At 43.4% G+C, this 16,212-nt stretch overlaps 1 protein-coding gene across 9 annotated transcripts in view; it reads right to left on the bottom strand.

Annotated features, from left to right (window-relative positions):
• SPECC1 (sperm antigen with calponin homology and coiled-coil domains 1) overlaps positions 1 to 16,212 on the bottom strand; it is a 177,473-nt gene that overhangs the window by 132,305 nt on the left and 28,956 nt on the right. For all 9 annotated transcript variants that reach the window (XR_012665382.1, XR_012665383.1, XM_048823630.2 and 6 more), the window contains exons 2-3: positions 7,085 to 7,252; positions 1,849 to 1,984 (exon numbers count right to left, since the gene is read on the bottom strand). Coding sequence is in view for 7 of the 9 variants with exons in the window: in XM_048823630.2 (XP_048679587.2) it covers positions 1,849 to 1,984; positions 7,085 to 7,231 (283 nt within the window). In the remaining 2 variants the exon portion in view is untranslated. The remainder of the gene's footprint in view (positions 1 to 1,848; positions 1,985 to 7,084; positions 7,253 to 16,212) is intronic.

Raw genomic sequence — 16,212 nt, 5'->3', positions numbered from 1 at the left:
CAGCGTGACTCTGTTGGCTGCGGAAACCTGAATGCCTTCAAGAAATGCGAGTGACAAGCCTCCAGTAAATTCTAGTGTCTTGGCTCTGCTTCACTGAAGAATAGGATCTGTGTTTGGGTTATTATGATGCCTTTACAATGTTACATTATGCACCACTCAGTTGAAGGGAATAAAAATTTCCATAAAGTTTTTATCCCTCATTGGTTAGCAACATTGCTCTGCCCACTGCCTGAACGCTAGCAAACCCTGCAGAGGCCATGATAAATAGTGAGGTCACGGCCAAATTTAATAAGGTCTTGCATTCTCTCTGAAATGCCACCAGAGAGCAGACAAAAGCATGTTTGCTGAGCTCACCAGGGAAAGCTGAGTGTTTGCACAGAGTACTTGGTATGCAGATGGCGTGGCTGGCTGCCTTTGGAAACTGGTGCAGAGCTGAAAGCAATGGGAAGGAGCTGAGGGGCAGAGCTCACCATGAAAACGCATTGGGGACAAGCTCCAGAGGAGGCCACTAGGTCAACGTGCCACCTCACCACCCTGCTTGGAGACTTCTTTTTTAAACTCAGCCTCTTGCTGCCTCTGCTGTGTGAGTGGACGTGGGTCTGCACAATTGCAAGAGGAGAGGAGACCTCTGAGAGACACAATCTGTCTCTATTAAGATGTGATTCACTCTCAGAAAAAGTTTGAGGACTCCTAAATTTATTTCATTATTAGGCATTGGACTGGGCTTGGCTATAATGCTGTGTATGTCTGGTCTGGGACAATGAGACGTTTCCCTTTTGCGATGACTAGGATTCTTTCTGGAGGACCCCGCTGGGTTTCAACAGTAGCATGGAATAGCCCCATCCCCTCAGGAAGCACTGATGAGAGAAAGGTCTCACTATGTCTTAGCACCAACTACTAGTGCCACCTAGTGACTCTTCTTTGTAACTGGCCAATATGTGAAGCTCCTACAGTTCAGGACCATTACATCTGAATTGAGAATGACAAAACGCACAAGCTTTGGGCATAGCAATTCAATTAACATTTCTGCAATGCTTCTGAAGACTTTTGTTTAATTCACAAAAAACACTTTCACTCCTGAAATATACAGATGAACATTATAACCCATGTTATTAACTGCAATCAATATTGAAAAACAAGGCACAATGAATCCTAAATACAATAATCTGGACATGAAGACAATATTGTGTATGCTAAACAGCCAAGCAACACATTTAAATAGGATTACCAGCATTTTCAGGACTGTTATGACACTGTTAAGTTACCCATTATGACAAGTATATGGACTGAAAATTAATTCAATAAAATAGCTAACATATTGAATTAAAATCAAAGGCAGGGTCCAGCTGATCCAGCAGTAAAAGCGCATGAGGACTGTGAAAAAAACATGATTCTGCTCATTTTATAGTTTACCCAAAAGGTTTTTTTTCTCCTTTTTCCACAAAAGGCAAAGTTGATTTTTTATCATCCTGTGAAAATGACAAAATTTTGTCTAGTGTCAAATGTGGGAAAACTTGCTATTTTCTCCAGGAGTAGAAATTCACCATTGTTTGTCATGATAAAATATGGTCATTGGCAGAAAAGGCAAAACCTCTGCCTGGATCAAACTTGGGAAAACTGATAGCTTTGCTCCACTCCGACATTGTGGTGGAACACGGACTTTAAGGTGTGTAGGCTATATTCAAAGGTATGTCTGTGAGGCACAGAAAGCTCTCTGCCAGTGTGATCCCCAACATTAATATTATAGTGGGAAAGGACTCACTGCAATACTGAGATGATCATATGAGAGACTCAACTGGGAACTTGGTAAACTGAGCGAAATTGATCCACCATCCAGTTTACTCTTACCTGTGCTGGACTTCAGTCGATTCTCAGCAAGCTCAGAAATTGCTCCTGTTGTAATGGTCTTCTTCAGTCTGGAGACCCCGGAAGCTGCTGTCACCCCTGGCTTTGTTAACATGTCATCGCTGCTAGCTCTTTTTAGCTACAAGAAAGAGAGAGATCTTGTGAGAAACCAGAAGAATGAGAGATCTGGTATGCCCATGAGCTAGATGATTTTACAGACATACAAGTTGAAAGAAAAAAGTGGTGACACACTTGGAGAAGGGAGTATTTCTGGAAAAGGAAACCCATAGAAATATTGCTTTTGGAACAGCAATCTGGAGTCATTTGTGAATATTCAGAAGAGGGGAATATCCTTCTCCCATACATTAGAGGGATTTTCCCAGCTTGGCACCAAGGAGGTCACTGCAGTGCAAGGACATATTTTCCTTTGGACCAAGACCCAGGACAACATCCTGCAGGCTGAGAAAGAAATGAGACTGATTAAATTTGACTCAGATACCAGGCCTAATGGAAACCACTGGCTACTCCCTATTCCTCTGGGGCAGCAGGCTCAGTGCATTCATGCATGTACTTGAAATTTATCTACTAGGTAGGATTATTGGTACCAAATTCAACAGCCTGCCATGGTGGGAAAAAGCATTTTTGTATTAATTCCTGCCTTTCAGTGAGGTGGACCAAGAGGCAATGTAGGTTTGATGATGCAGCCTATAGTGGGGGGTGAGGGAGGGAGAACTAAATAAGCAATGACTGAGGGGATGGGGTGAAAAATCCCCAGAGTCCCATTCAAAAGCTCCTGATCATCAGTCACTGCACTGGAGACTTCTCCCCAAGTTCTGGTTGGAGTTGCACTTGTTGAAACGTGTAGGCTTCTGAACATAAAGAAAACAAGCAACTGAGGAAACTGAGGCACAAAGCAGGCAAGGAACAATATAAAATAACTGGCATCTCAGTGCACCCCTATGCTACAAAAGGTACTAGGTCTTGGAAGGATCTGTTGCTTTCTATTTCTGTTTCAGCTGAGGCCATTTTACAAGGCCCTACTGTGCTCCAGCAGTGACCTCATATGCTGACCTGGGAGGGCCAGGCATTTCTAATGGAGAGTCTGTCTGCTCATTCCCATCTCTCTGCCAAGCAAGAATTGATGAAGTTAGCTGCATCATAAACTCTCCTTTGTGATATGAACAACGAGCCCACTAGGGACTGAGCCAAGACCCCAAACTCATTTAGCGGAGGACTGCAGGCTGCTTCATCAAAAGGAAAGAGCAGAGAACACAGAGTCTACTATCACAGTTACCAAAGGGAAATCCTTTATCTTAAGTCTGGCATCACTTCAGTTGTTTAGACCTTCAGGGGCTTTATTTACTGAACAGCAGTGAACAAAGCTAATCCAGGACAGTTTGGTAGGTGCTGGTGCTAGCATCACTGCTGGGAGGTGCAGGATTTGATTTTCAGTGTGAAAACGGAAGAATGTATCCAAGAGAGGGCATTTCGCTCTTCAGATCGCCAGAGGGAATCATTCACAGCACAGAAATGCACCAGCTCTCAGGTTTAGACAAAGAAGCTGCAGAAACCTCCAGATTATTATCCATCGAGCCCCACTGATTTGGTTCACAAACTTGGAAGAAGACAAGATACCTGCCCCAAGGCGTGAGCTAAGCAGGTACTTAAATGGAAGTGTGCTTGATGCACAGGAACTGGAAGCCTTGGTGTCCTGTAAAAAGCATAGCTAAGAGAGCATGAAGGGGGACCTTCTATTTAGAGGAAGAAGCAGATAATTGGTACCCAAGATGCTCAGGCAGTTCAGGACCCACTAAACTGAACTAATTACAGCTGCTCCTCAGGGGACACGTCTAGTGTGACTGCAGATTTGTCCCCTCCCAGGCATTCAAGAAAGCCCTTTGAGCATGCAGGATGTGGGAGGGGTTTGCAAACTCAGGACAAGTGACCTAGTTACAAGCCTGAAACCTAATGGTATATGTGGAGCTGCTGCATCATATTTGCTCAGGCATTCAAAAAACATACACTAGAATAAAGTTTTCCTACTTTAAAGTTTCCCAAAGTATGAAACAAACTTATGAATAAGGCTCTACTAGTACAGTGACTCCGTATACAAACTGTATTCAGTAACATGAACATTTTTTCTGAGAGAGGAAATGTTAGGCAGGACAGCAAATTTATGTCCATAGGACTTCCAATTGGACAACCCACCCAAAGCTGACAAAAAAGATCCTGCTTTAATTTGTCAGAGATTGGCGCTGCTAATGACGCAGCACCTCCTCTTCCAGGACTGCACTGCAGTGTCAGCACTGGGGTTGAGCCAAAGTCCCGGTGTGACATTTGAACCAGGACTTCCAGCCACACGGCAAGGTGCCAACCTGACCTACTACAGGGCACTAGACACAGAAATATAAGAGATATTCAAGCATATATTTGATTGTAGTTTTTATTGGTTGAATTTCCACTAGCCAGCTCACCACTATGTATGTTCATATTCCAAAATCTAACACGGGCTGCTAACACCAGAGTTTAGTCAGTAAACTTCACTGCACCTGAAAAAACAAGACTGATTTTTTTTCCCCTGGTAATCCAAGTTCATTCTAGAGTCGTATTCAGGAAATTCATGCAAATCTGAAAGACCAAAAAAACATATGCTTCACAAGGAAAACATTGAAATGATGTTGGCTTAAACCAGCATAAGGAGGAGTCCATCTCAGAACCCACACCAGTTGCTTTTCCCTTTTTGTGCACTTCCACAGCTCAGACTAAGAGAGAGAAGCCTTTTAAGAGTCTTAAAAATCAAAGGCGTTGTAGCATCTCTCTAGACTAGAGCGAGATGTTGGTGGATAGAAAAGAGATGAGAAGGGAGATTATATTACAAATACATGCCATGGTTAGTGGGTTCCTGAATTGTAATTTTTTTTAAGCAAGATCAAATCTCTCTTAGCTCCAATTTTCTTCTCTCTTTAATCTCTTCATCTGACTCAGTCTGTGGTTTCCCAGACTCTGGGAGCATGTGAGCTTTGATAGCCAAAGCGTTGATCTACTGCAGGAAACCAGACCTCAGAAGTTTTGCATTTTGGCAGGGCCTTTGCCAGTTCATTCCTCAGAGCAAGACAGAACAATCTGACTTTCTGACCTCTGGAGAAGTCTCCATCCAGTTTCTCTACAGCAGCTTTTACCAAGTTCACCACCTTTCACAGTGCCAAGTGCACCTCACTGCCCAGTCTGTCTTTCCACAGCCCCTCCCTAACTTTTCCCTTTGATCATATTTTGTTTGTACCGTAGTTGCTCAGCAGCTTAGAGATCACTGAGGCAGCTAGAAAGAAAACACCATGTTCTTTAAAAGATGTACAATGAAACGTATCAGGTTCCCTTGCCTTCCTGCCCCCATATACCTCTACAACAGTCGCTCAGAAGTGGCAGCACAGCACCACACCTTAAAGGAAGGACCTTATCATGAAAAAGATTGGCTGGAGCCCTGGGCTGAAAGTGTCTCACTTCTGAGATGCTTAGAGTTGTAGGAGTCTGTAAAGTGGGTATAATATATGGACCCATTGCACTGGAGGCAGCAAGGGTTAATAAGTGTTTGTAAGACTCTTTGAACATTCGCGCTGTAGAACACTATGTATTGTTAATCAATCCTTATTGTTGAAAACAAAATCAGTCTCAGTTCCCAAATTCCTATTTCTTTTTTTTAATACTTAGACCATATTGCTCTCTTTGTTCAGGGTCTGCCAGAACACAGATGCAGCATTATGCTAGGTTTGGAATTTTCAATAAAATGGAAAATAAAATTATTTTCATGTGTATTTCTGGTCTTATTAAAAATATATATAAAAAGATGAGTATCATAAACTGTAAATGTTCTATCACAAACAATACTTTTGCTATGTACCTTGCCTTTCCAAAGGGGCTGGGGGAAAAAAACACAGATTATAGGACACAAGATTACCTCACTACCCTTAAAAAAAAAACAAAAAACCACGACAACAAAACCTCTTTTTTGGGAAAATAAATTCTAAACCCTAAAATCAACCTCCACTTCTACCAATTTAGTGCAATCCTGTCCAATCTAATCCAATCCACACCCACCCATCCACAGAGTACAATTTGATCCACACATACTTTGTGCAGACTAATCCTTCACTCACAACACACATAATATATTGTGACAAAGCTCTGTCCTTGTCTCCGTGGGTCCGCGTTTCCTGGCAGATTTTGCTAGCCTCAGAGGCTCACTGTGACCCTCCACGTAACCCTTCTCGCTCTCTCTCTCTCGACAAGGGTCACAGTCTACTGAGCCATTTTCATCATAAGCCAGCAAGGGAGGTGAGGAGAAGCTATCCTCCCTTGCACAGTCTCTGTTGTCTCCCAGGCTCAGTGATTAATTGGGGGGGGAGGCAAAGGGGGGAGCCCGGGCCCTCCCTCTACTCTGGGCTCCAGCCCAGGGACCCTAATAGTATCAGCTATGGTAGCTGACCTTTTAGAAGCCTGACACGTACAATTCCCTGGGCTACTTCCCCACAGCAGCTCCCACTTCCTCAAGTTCCACTTCACCCTTACCTTAGGGCCTCCTTCCTTGTGCCTCATATGGCGTGTACTGCTCAGTCTCTCCAACAGCGCAACTTCCTCCCACAGCTCCTGACATCCACATGCACCTGACCAACTGGGAGGCTTTTAACTAGTTTCAGCCAGTCCCTGATTGGCTTCAGGTGTTCCAATCAACCTAGCATTCTCCCTGCCTTCTGGAAAGTTCTTAATTGGCCCCAGGTGTCTTAACTGACCTGGAGCAGCTGCCATTTAACTTATCCTGGTACCAGGGATTTGTTTAGCCTGGAGCTAATATACCTATCTCCCACTAGTTTTCTATAGCCATATGGCCTTTCCCTGTCACAATATCCAATGCATGCACTATACACACCACAGTCCAGTCCAAACCACCCACGCATCCACACACGGTCAAATTCCCTTCTTCAACCCCACCACACTAACACTCATACTCTACAAGCACAAACCAACCAGTCAACACACAGAGACAAATCTGGAATGACTATCCCAAAACATACAATCTGGTCAAATGTATACAGACACTGTGGTATAATATGCACACAGTAGAGTCTGATCCAGACATACACACCCAGTGCCAAAGCCCTGAACACTTGGTGATATGCCCTGCCTTAGCTGGAGTGATAGCTTGGCATCAGTTTGGAATGCTTTCACACTGCTTACTGGTTAGTACCTTGCTAAGTCGAGATTCAAAAGCAAGTGAAGTAGAGGATTTGGAGGTCTTCATGCCTGAGGAAGCAGCGGGGAGAGATTTTCCTCGGTCAATCCCATGGTTCCCTTGCTTTGCCATTGCACTCCAAGGTCTGGCAGCACTCTTCATTTTCTTTCCAGAGGAGTCAGTCTGCAGAATATCAGAAAGGAAAGCAGATATTAATGTTTTTAAAGCATTTGGAATACAAAAAGAGAATGGATACTGCAGTGCTGGGTGCACAGAAATAGATTATATAGCGATTGGTCAGTAGAGACCCAATGGCTCTTCAGTGGCTGCTCTATGTTAGATAAGATAGTAGCCAGGTTTTCAGTTCAGTACCTAGTAGACTGGTGTCTATGTCATACAAACTACATTCTTGTTAGCCTTGGAGAGGGCAAAGACTGAATGAGCCTTAGAGACCGACCTCTCTTCTCATCCTAAAACGGGGCCTCCAGCTCAGGGTTGAAGCACAATGCATGAATAATCTGGGGGTGAATTACTGCTAATTCTTGCCCTGTACCAGTCCTGAGGATAAAGAGAGGACTCAGTGTCAGACTGTCAATCCAGCATCTTCTTCTTGAACTATGATTACATTAAAATATATTATATTCAAAACAGGATCCTGAGACACACACACAAGCTTTCCTCCCACTATTCATTTATTTTTGATAATCCCTCAGTACCACAAATCAACCATACTGTCTCTTTAACTGATCAAACCTGCCTAGAGCTGCGGTAGTTGATGTTGCTACGGTGATGAAATGATTGTTCCATTGTATTTCCATAAAAGAAACACAGTAAAAAGGTAACAGTTAACTTCTCTGCAAAGAGAAAGAAAAGGAGCTGCATTCAGTCTAGAATTTCCCAGATACGAACTTATGAAGGAAGCAAATCCTGCCAGGATTTGGAGAACAGAAATGAATTTCTCTTCCTGGATGTGCCAGCAAGCACATTTTGTCAATTTCCCTCAGTTGGTGGTTTGTTGCCAGCTAAATGGCTGGCTTGACTCTTTGAGCAGATCTGTGTCCCTGACTTTTCATCATCCATTCCCCAGTTTGCACTAGCAACAGCACCATCATTTGGGTCTTATAAATCTGCCAGCCATTGTTGGGGGAAAAAATCACAGATGGCTCTCTTCTTCTTCTTCTGGTCTTCAGTCTTGTTTTCTAAAACAAATAGGATGTAGTTGCATGCAACTCTTGTGCAGGCAGTTTGTGTTGTGTTTGCCAAACAGGTGTCCAGAAACTACAGGAGACCAGTAGAGAGGCTCCTCTTGGGAGGGTGTGTGGGAGATGGACTACTGCATTTGATCACAGAAGAGGCTAAACCAAGTCTCTTGTGGTCATAGGCAGCAGCTCTACCAGATGAGCAAAAATGTGGCCTCCCCTAGCTAAGCCAGTAAGAGCCACGGTGAGAAGGGTGAGAAGGACTCGGACTTTGCAGGTCTCACAATTTGCTTTGTGCATTGTTCTGGTGAAGTGTTCTTGTTAATGAGTGTGGACCCCTGGGAAGAAATCTATTCAGGGCCTAATTACATTCTGTGCTAATGACACCTTCCAGGTATTAGGGATGTTCTATTTAAAGGGCATGCAGGTGCAAGAGTGTTCTAGGCTCTCTTTTGCTGCTGTTTTAGGGCAAAGCAAGCAATAATTCCCCTCCTTATAGCATCATGACTTTTCCTTGCGGATGTTGGAAAAAATCAATTTTTTGCACGGCTCTAACCTCACAGCTACTAATAGCAACTGAGCAACTCCTCTTTTTAATTCTGTGCAGTCACCAATTCCATCAGGAGTTCCAACACATACCGTGAGCACCCAAGAGCGGATTTCAGCGGAGGAGAAAATTATCTATTTATTCCACGACCATTACTGTGCTGCATACACCTGACATTTTTTAACGCAGTAGTGAATATTTAACTATGAAGCAATACAATAAATGCTATTCTTAAGTCCCATGGTTTCAGAGTACCATTAACAGGATTTTAGTGTTTCATATGTATTTAATGGGCATTTTAAAAAAATATATGGATGTACGGTACCCCACATTTACACATACAAATCAGGCAATTGCACATACAAGTAGCCTTGCTGAAGAGATTACCAGACTTATACAAACATAGGTTTTGTGGATGCCATAACTGCACATGCATTTTTCCAACTGTTGCCTTGGGACTTCTTCCTGGTTCTATCCCAGCACCCTCCGCCCTGCCTTGTGATGCTCCTCTCTGGTCTATGTGGTTTGAGGGGATTCCATCTGGAGTCAATGAGCACATTTTAAAAGTGCCTGGAGAGTGTTGTGTCCTTTGGACAGCCATGTCAGAAGGAAGAAAAGCAGGAGCTGGAGCAAGCCTCAGTGAAAGCAACTACAATTTGAGTGGCAGTTCCTCTAAACTTCCCTCCTAACCAGTAGCAGTTTAGATACTTGACTTAAGCCAGATTGGACATGTAGGAATGTAAGGAAATAGACTTGAAAAGACATTCCTTTTGCAGCTGTATGAACTTTTCACCACATCAAGCAAGTGAAACCAAGGATTGAGTCCATTTTGTTCCAACTTTTCAGTGGTCGATAAATTTCAGAATCTGTCTAGATGGGACCCTGTGTGGGGAAAATCGGATATTATTGCACTATCAATCAATGCTGAGCGGGTTGAGGGAAACAGGGCTATCGTCTTTCTCTATTTCTAAAGAAGTTAGAGTTTCTGAGCTGCAGCTAAAACACACAAGTAGAGATTATTTAGTCATGTTGATCCTGAGGCCCTTCTTGATTTAGGAAGGAAACTAGAGGCCTGTGCAGAACTATCACTAAGAACGTGCAATAGAAGCGGCAGGCGAATAATCCATCAAGCAGATTCCATATGCACAGAGATCTTAGTCAACTATAACTATGCCTTTGAGCAGGGATGGACTGAACTTGTTTACCTATGCACCACGAATGGAGTCTGTAAAGTTAGGTTCCAGGTTTCGATCACGTCAGCTGCAGAATACATTTTGGAATCTTTCTGTGTGTGCAGCAATTGATTGAAACATCTGCTTTTGCATGGGGGAATTCTGAAGTTCCTCTTTCTGCAGAACCAGCACCAAAATTACCATTAGAACACTGCAGTTACTAGACCCAAAAGGAGTAAAGCACATAAACATTTGGACAGATGAAGGACTGGATGGCACCAAATTATTGGGAAGGGGATCTGAGCCTTTCACTTGTAGGTTACAGGCTCAAATCCAACCCAGGTCAGTAGCATATAGCAATCAACACTTGAAACAATTCAATATCAGTTTGGTGGACTATACAACGTGGACTGGTTGTTTCAGCTCAGTGGCTAAAGTTCCACATCACAAAAGCCACCAGGATACTTTGCAGCAGCTAACAGAGAAGCCAAAAATTAAATAGGTTCCCATTGACTGTTTCTCCAGAGCAGGCAAGAGATACTTGGCAAGGCCCAGCCTAGGTGTAGCTTGTCCTATCCAACCTGAACCTATGCTGTGGGTAAAGAGGATTTCAGTCTCTTGGGTGTCAATCCAACATCTTCCACAAGCCTTAAACTCACTTGAAAGAGCAAAGCCCATTGCACACGTCCTTCTCATCTTAATTTGCTTTCACTCCTGCATGACACAAGTTGGAGATTTTAAGGGAACTGCTTGAAGAACAGCCCAAAATAACAAATTACCAAAAAACAGAACAGAAAAGCCCCACTGTTCCCTGGTCTGGGCAGGAAACCTTTCTTAAGAGTCAACATCAGCCTTTCATTTCCTCCAAGAGCAACCTTCTGAGTCAGAGTGAAAATGCTCCCCTGAAAAGTTTGGACAGCAGGAACACTGGGAAACCTGAAGGAGATAATGAGCCATTCCATGCTGCTCATTTGCCTGCAATGAATGGCAAAGCAGGTCACTAGAATTAGGTACACACTGTAGCTGCAACCTGTCAGCATTCAGGAAACAGAATATTAATGTGAAAAGGTTACTGCCGCTAGTACTCCCCCTCCAAAGGGGATAACAGGATGGGCAAGGACAGCCTGTACTGCGATGGCTCTATTAATGGTGCAATAGGACCCCAGAAAGGTTTTACATACCAGCTTTGGAAACATAAATTGAGACATTGCATGTTCCTTGAATGTGAGATGCATAACCTACAGCAGAGCAGAAGTGCAATGTGGCAAATCTGGGCACTCCTAGGCCTCAAAATGGTAGACCTAGGGTGTGACACACAATTAAATATAATTATCTAGAGGAGGGTAGTTGTTAAATCATAGATCTTCTACTAGCGTCTGTGCGCTGGCACATACCTTAGAAAAACCTATTTAGCCAGCCTTCCCTGACCAAAGGCCCTTTGGCCATCAAGAGTGAGAGGTTACAGCCAGAATAAGGGGAACCATTATCCAGGAGCCCCAAATCCTGAATTTGTGTTATAGATAAATAATCAGGAGTCACAACACATTTAAAAACCATTTTAAAATATGAGAAGATAAAAGAAGAAATTCTATACAGTACAGACAGGGGTTTGAAATTGTACTGAAAAACAAGAAAGAAAAGATGAGGGATTCACAGTGTCCCTAAATATAAACTACTGACACTAGGGAAAGGCTGTATTGTCTTGAGAGGATCAGGCAGAAGGGTGGAATTGAAACTTTGCAGTGTCTTCCTGTTCCAAACACTGAACCAAGTCACCAGCTTGTCAAAAAGCAATACAACCATTAAATGGCAGAGTCTGCCTTTTTGATGTGGCTTTGGGTCAGAAGCGGAGAACTAGGAGTTGGTAGATGTGAACTAAAGGCAACTTTTACCATCCCTCCTTAGCTAGTATCTACAATGTAAAGGCCAGCACACTGCAATCTCATTGTACTACCAAGGCAGGCCTAGCTTTTTACAGGAAACTAGGTAGTCTGGTTAAGAGGTTAAAACATGAGACAGTCAGAAAACATGGCTTCTAGTTTCACCTCTGCCAGGGATTTGCTGTATAACTTTGGGCAAAAAACTCACCTTGTGTATTTCCCTGGATAATAATACTTATCCACCTTTTATTTCCTCTGGTGAAAAGTACTATATACATGCAAATGATTAATAGTAATTTACCGGAGGAGATTTTGTTCAACACCTATTTGTGCACAAGGAGCTAAGCCATGTGTTTCTGTGTCTGGGAAGATAAGCTCTCTACAGGTAATGGCTCCCTGTGGCTTCAGATGCCTCAATAAACAATTTATTTACTGTTTATTTATGGTAAATAAATGTCAGCATTTTCTTCCAAAAGGACCTCAGAGAGATTGTGGTTTGATCTTTAGGCTGTCCACAGAGAGCAAAAGGAGAGAAAAGGCAGCAGGAAAAGCAGCCTCAACACAGATGTAGTCAAGCAAATGCAGATGCAATGATACTCGAACTCCCTGGCTTTCACCCCCATCATGTGACCCCGTTTCAGAGGACAGTTCCTGTTCATTCCCCTGAAGCGGGCCCTATAAACCATAGTTAGAGCTCTGAGGATCAGTCAGTTTCTGGCCTCCTTCTCCACATTACATGGTGACTCAGGAGAGGAGGGCTGAAGCCCAGCTTTCTATAGAGCCCATTGATGCCTCTCTTTGCCTTGGCCAGAGGGGGTGGCTGAAGAGCAACCATTAGATTACTGCAATGTACTCTGTAGCACTACACCTTGAGAACATTTGGAAACTGATGATAATGAGAGGGCAGCTGCATTCTGCAATATGTGGAGTTCCATGCCAGGAGCAGGTTACATCAGTGCACTGAGATGTGCACTGGCTGCCAGTACGTTTCTGGGTGGAACTCAAAGTGTTGGTTTTAACATATAAAACTCAATGGTCGGTGACCTGGTCAGCAGAGATGCATCTCTGCCTGCACTACCCTGCTGCAGAGGAGATCAGCTGAAACTTCCTGGATATCAACAGAAAGAAGGGCCTGATAGGGCATTCTCTGGACAGGGCCCTCAGAATTCGATCCCTCTCGCCCTCTTTAAGGGCATGCTGTAGCACCCATCTTTTCTCCCAGGCATTAGCGGGGAGGCATGGAAGGTTTTGGTTTTTGCTGCAGGAGCTATTTAATTAGCTGGTGTGAATTTATTTTACAGTGGGACACACAGTCCATTATACTTGGAATTTTATTCTGAAATGTATGTCAAGGTACCTAGTTATATTTATAGACTGAGTCATATAACCATATCAATAAAACCCCTCAGCACTCACTCTGTGAGGGCAAAATTTCTATCCCCACTTTACAGAGTGAGAAAGGTCACACAGATAGCCAGGAATTAAACCCAGGTCTGAGCTCCCTGCTCTGTCTTTTAACGCATAAGAACATCCTTCCTCCTTTATATAAAGCATATGTTAATATTTCTGACATAAATACTACTGCCAATAAAGGGGTGAGCTGCCAGCCAGTCCTGTAGAACAAGGCTCTAGAAAATATATTCCACTGGGGATTATGGCCAGTTACACAATGGGCTAGATAAAAAGAGAAAGCTGATTGGACAATGAAGGATATGCCCCACATTTGTGCAGTTTAAATGTCTAATCCAAGATCTGGTAGCTACACTTATCAGTTAATAAAATAATTTACGCACTTCAAGAAGAGACATTACACAGGAACACCTGAGCTTTTAGGGTTAAAGGAGAAGTCACTTTGATGCGAGGGATTTATGCTTTACGCACCAAACCCTGGATTTGTGGGTATCCAGGTCTCAACTCTCATGCCGTTGTGCACCAATAATTAGTCAGCAGGGCAGGTAATTTAACGAGGGTCATTCAAGTGCCTTTGGGAAAGCAAACTCTTATGAAAGTTAATTACCAGATCTGCAGAATAATACACCAGTCGGCAGCTTCACTGGGAACTGCGAATGCTCAGCATTTCACAGTGAGGCCACTAGTACCTGACTTTCAGGTGGGATTCATGCAGGAAAGAGTTCTCTGACTTTGGTGAGTTTAGATCAGACCCTTAGTCCCATTTTCCTGTAGTTTATTTATTTCACCAAGGAGTCAGGCTGGTCCAGAATGAACACAGAACATTGGCTTGAAATCAAGGTAAGAACGTCGTTGGAGGTTTGGCATGTAACATTTGAGCCATGTTTATATTGCTGTCCCTCTATACTATATTGTCCCTCTATACTACTCAAACTGTATTATTCTCAGGTGAGCCATCAACTGGAACAAAAAGATGCAGCAAGCTCAGTAAATTGTCAAGGATGCCCTACTGGAGTGTAGGAAGCTATGCAGCAACATAGAATATTTTTTCAGTCTTTCATAACAACCCACTTGAAACCACAATTTGTAGACTTGACAGATGCTTTCATATGATTCATCTTGATTTCTTAACTGATACCAGGAATCAAGCCAGAGTCACAAAGCAGAGAAATTGACCGTCCAATATGGCAGTTGTTGATCTTGTAATTAAAACCAAAACCTTCTGTTACTCTCCTAGCCTCATCTTTATCTGCCCCTCTACAGCCCCAATCCCTTCCAGCTCAGTCTGCATCAGCTGTACATCTGCTACATCCTCTGTTGCAGAAACAGTCGCCTGTCCTTGCATAAGAACAGATTTGATCATATAAATCTTCCCCAACCCCTTTTCCATAATTTCTATTATCCTACCTTGTTTCTAGCATCCCCTTGGCTGTCTCTGGGCAACCCTCATCTGTCATCTTTCCAAGTGGAAACTTTGGCTGTGTTTTTGCTTGTATGAAGCTTAGCTCACATCAGGGTTTAATGAATTTAAAAACACTGGTGATGTGTCCAGTGCAATGACAGCTCATCGCTAATGCTCTTAGTGTTCTTGCTGGGCACTGGGACAGAGGATGAACCTTAAGCCCTACCCCCTCCACTGAGCAGCTGGTTCCAATGGTCTAGAGGGCCAGAACATTCTCAGCAGACTCCATTTCTCATAACATTTAATGCTGGATACTCACGCTTTGTTAATGAGATAGCAAGAAACAATAAATTACTTGGAAACTTTCATGCCCAGACTATAAGTTATAGCAAGGAGGAGGACTGTGGGTTTTTTGCATGTCCTAACCTAGGTATTTTACTTTCAACAGTCCAGAAAAATGTGCTAGAATAATAAATCTACGCACTTTGCAACCAAAGACACATGGAGGCTAAGGCACATGCCCAAGATCACGCAGCAAATCAGTGGCAGAGTCAAAAATAGAATGTCCAGTCCTGTGCTTAAGCCATCAGCCCACAGTGGCTCCCACATAGCAGTTTAGGGTCACATGTGACATCCTTTATAGGGTTGTACAAGGACTTCTTTCCCTCATGGAAGTCACTACCTATTAGGTTTTTATATTATGCTTAACTCTATGGTTACTGAAAGCCACAAAAGAGCCCTCTACCTCCATGAGCAAACAAGAAGACCACCATATGGAGTCCTCTGAGAATCCCCTTCATGCATGCTATCCTTGGTCTGCAGTGTAAAGAGCCCCTCCACATTGCCCATTACTCTCCCTTTCCCCGCACAGTATCACATGGAGCCACTCTTGAACACTGAAACTACTCTGGAGCCCCCAGAGACAAGGTCTAATTGTCTGAGGGTGGGTGGTTGCATTGTAGGGAGGAGCTAAACAGGCTATGAGGCTACTGCAGAGTCTCCAGCAGTTGCTTGTCTGACTTGCGCTTAAGGCTGATCTTGTTCTTTTCCTAGTCTAATTCCTATCATTTATCCTTAAGGGGATATTTATTTACTGGCATTATGCAATCCTCACCAGTATGTTATAATCAGGAGTGGCCTGGGCAGAGAAAGGTCTAACCAGCCATGAATGTCGAGCACCTGGTCACCGCCTCAAATAAACCATCCCATTACTACTTCCAAAGCCCAGGTCAGCAATTCCAATCTCTGGATGGATTCAGTGTTGCACACAATAAAACACATCCTTCCTGCAGTCACCAGTGGGTCATCAGTCATAGAATCATAGATTGTAGGGCTGGAAGGGACCCCAAGAAATCATCACGTGCAGCCTCCTGTGCTGAAGCAGGACCAAATAAACCTAGAGCATCCCTGACAGGTATGTCCCCAACCTGTTCCTTAAAACCTCCAATGATGGGAATTCCACAACCTCCCTTTGAAGCCTGTTCCAGAGCGTAACTACGCTTATAGTTAGAAAGCTTTTCCAAATATCTAACC

The sequence above is a fragment of the Caretta caretta genome, chromosome 17 (genome assembly GCF_965140235.1).
Source record: "Caretta caretta isolate rCarCar2 chromosome 17, rCarCar1.hap1, whole genome shotgun sequence".
Taxonomy (NCBI): Eukaryota; Metazoa; Chordata; order Testudines; family Cheloniidae; genus Caretta; species Caretta caretta.
Note: the sequence above shows the minus strand (reverse complement) of the source record. Positions and strands in the feature narration are given on the sequence as shown.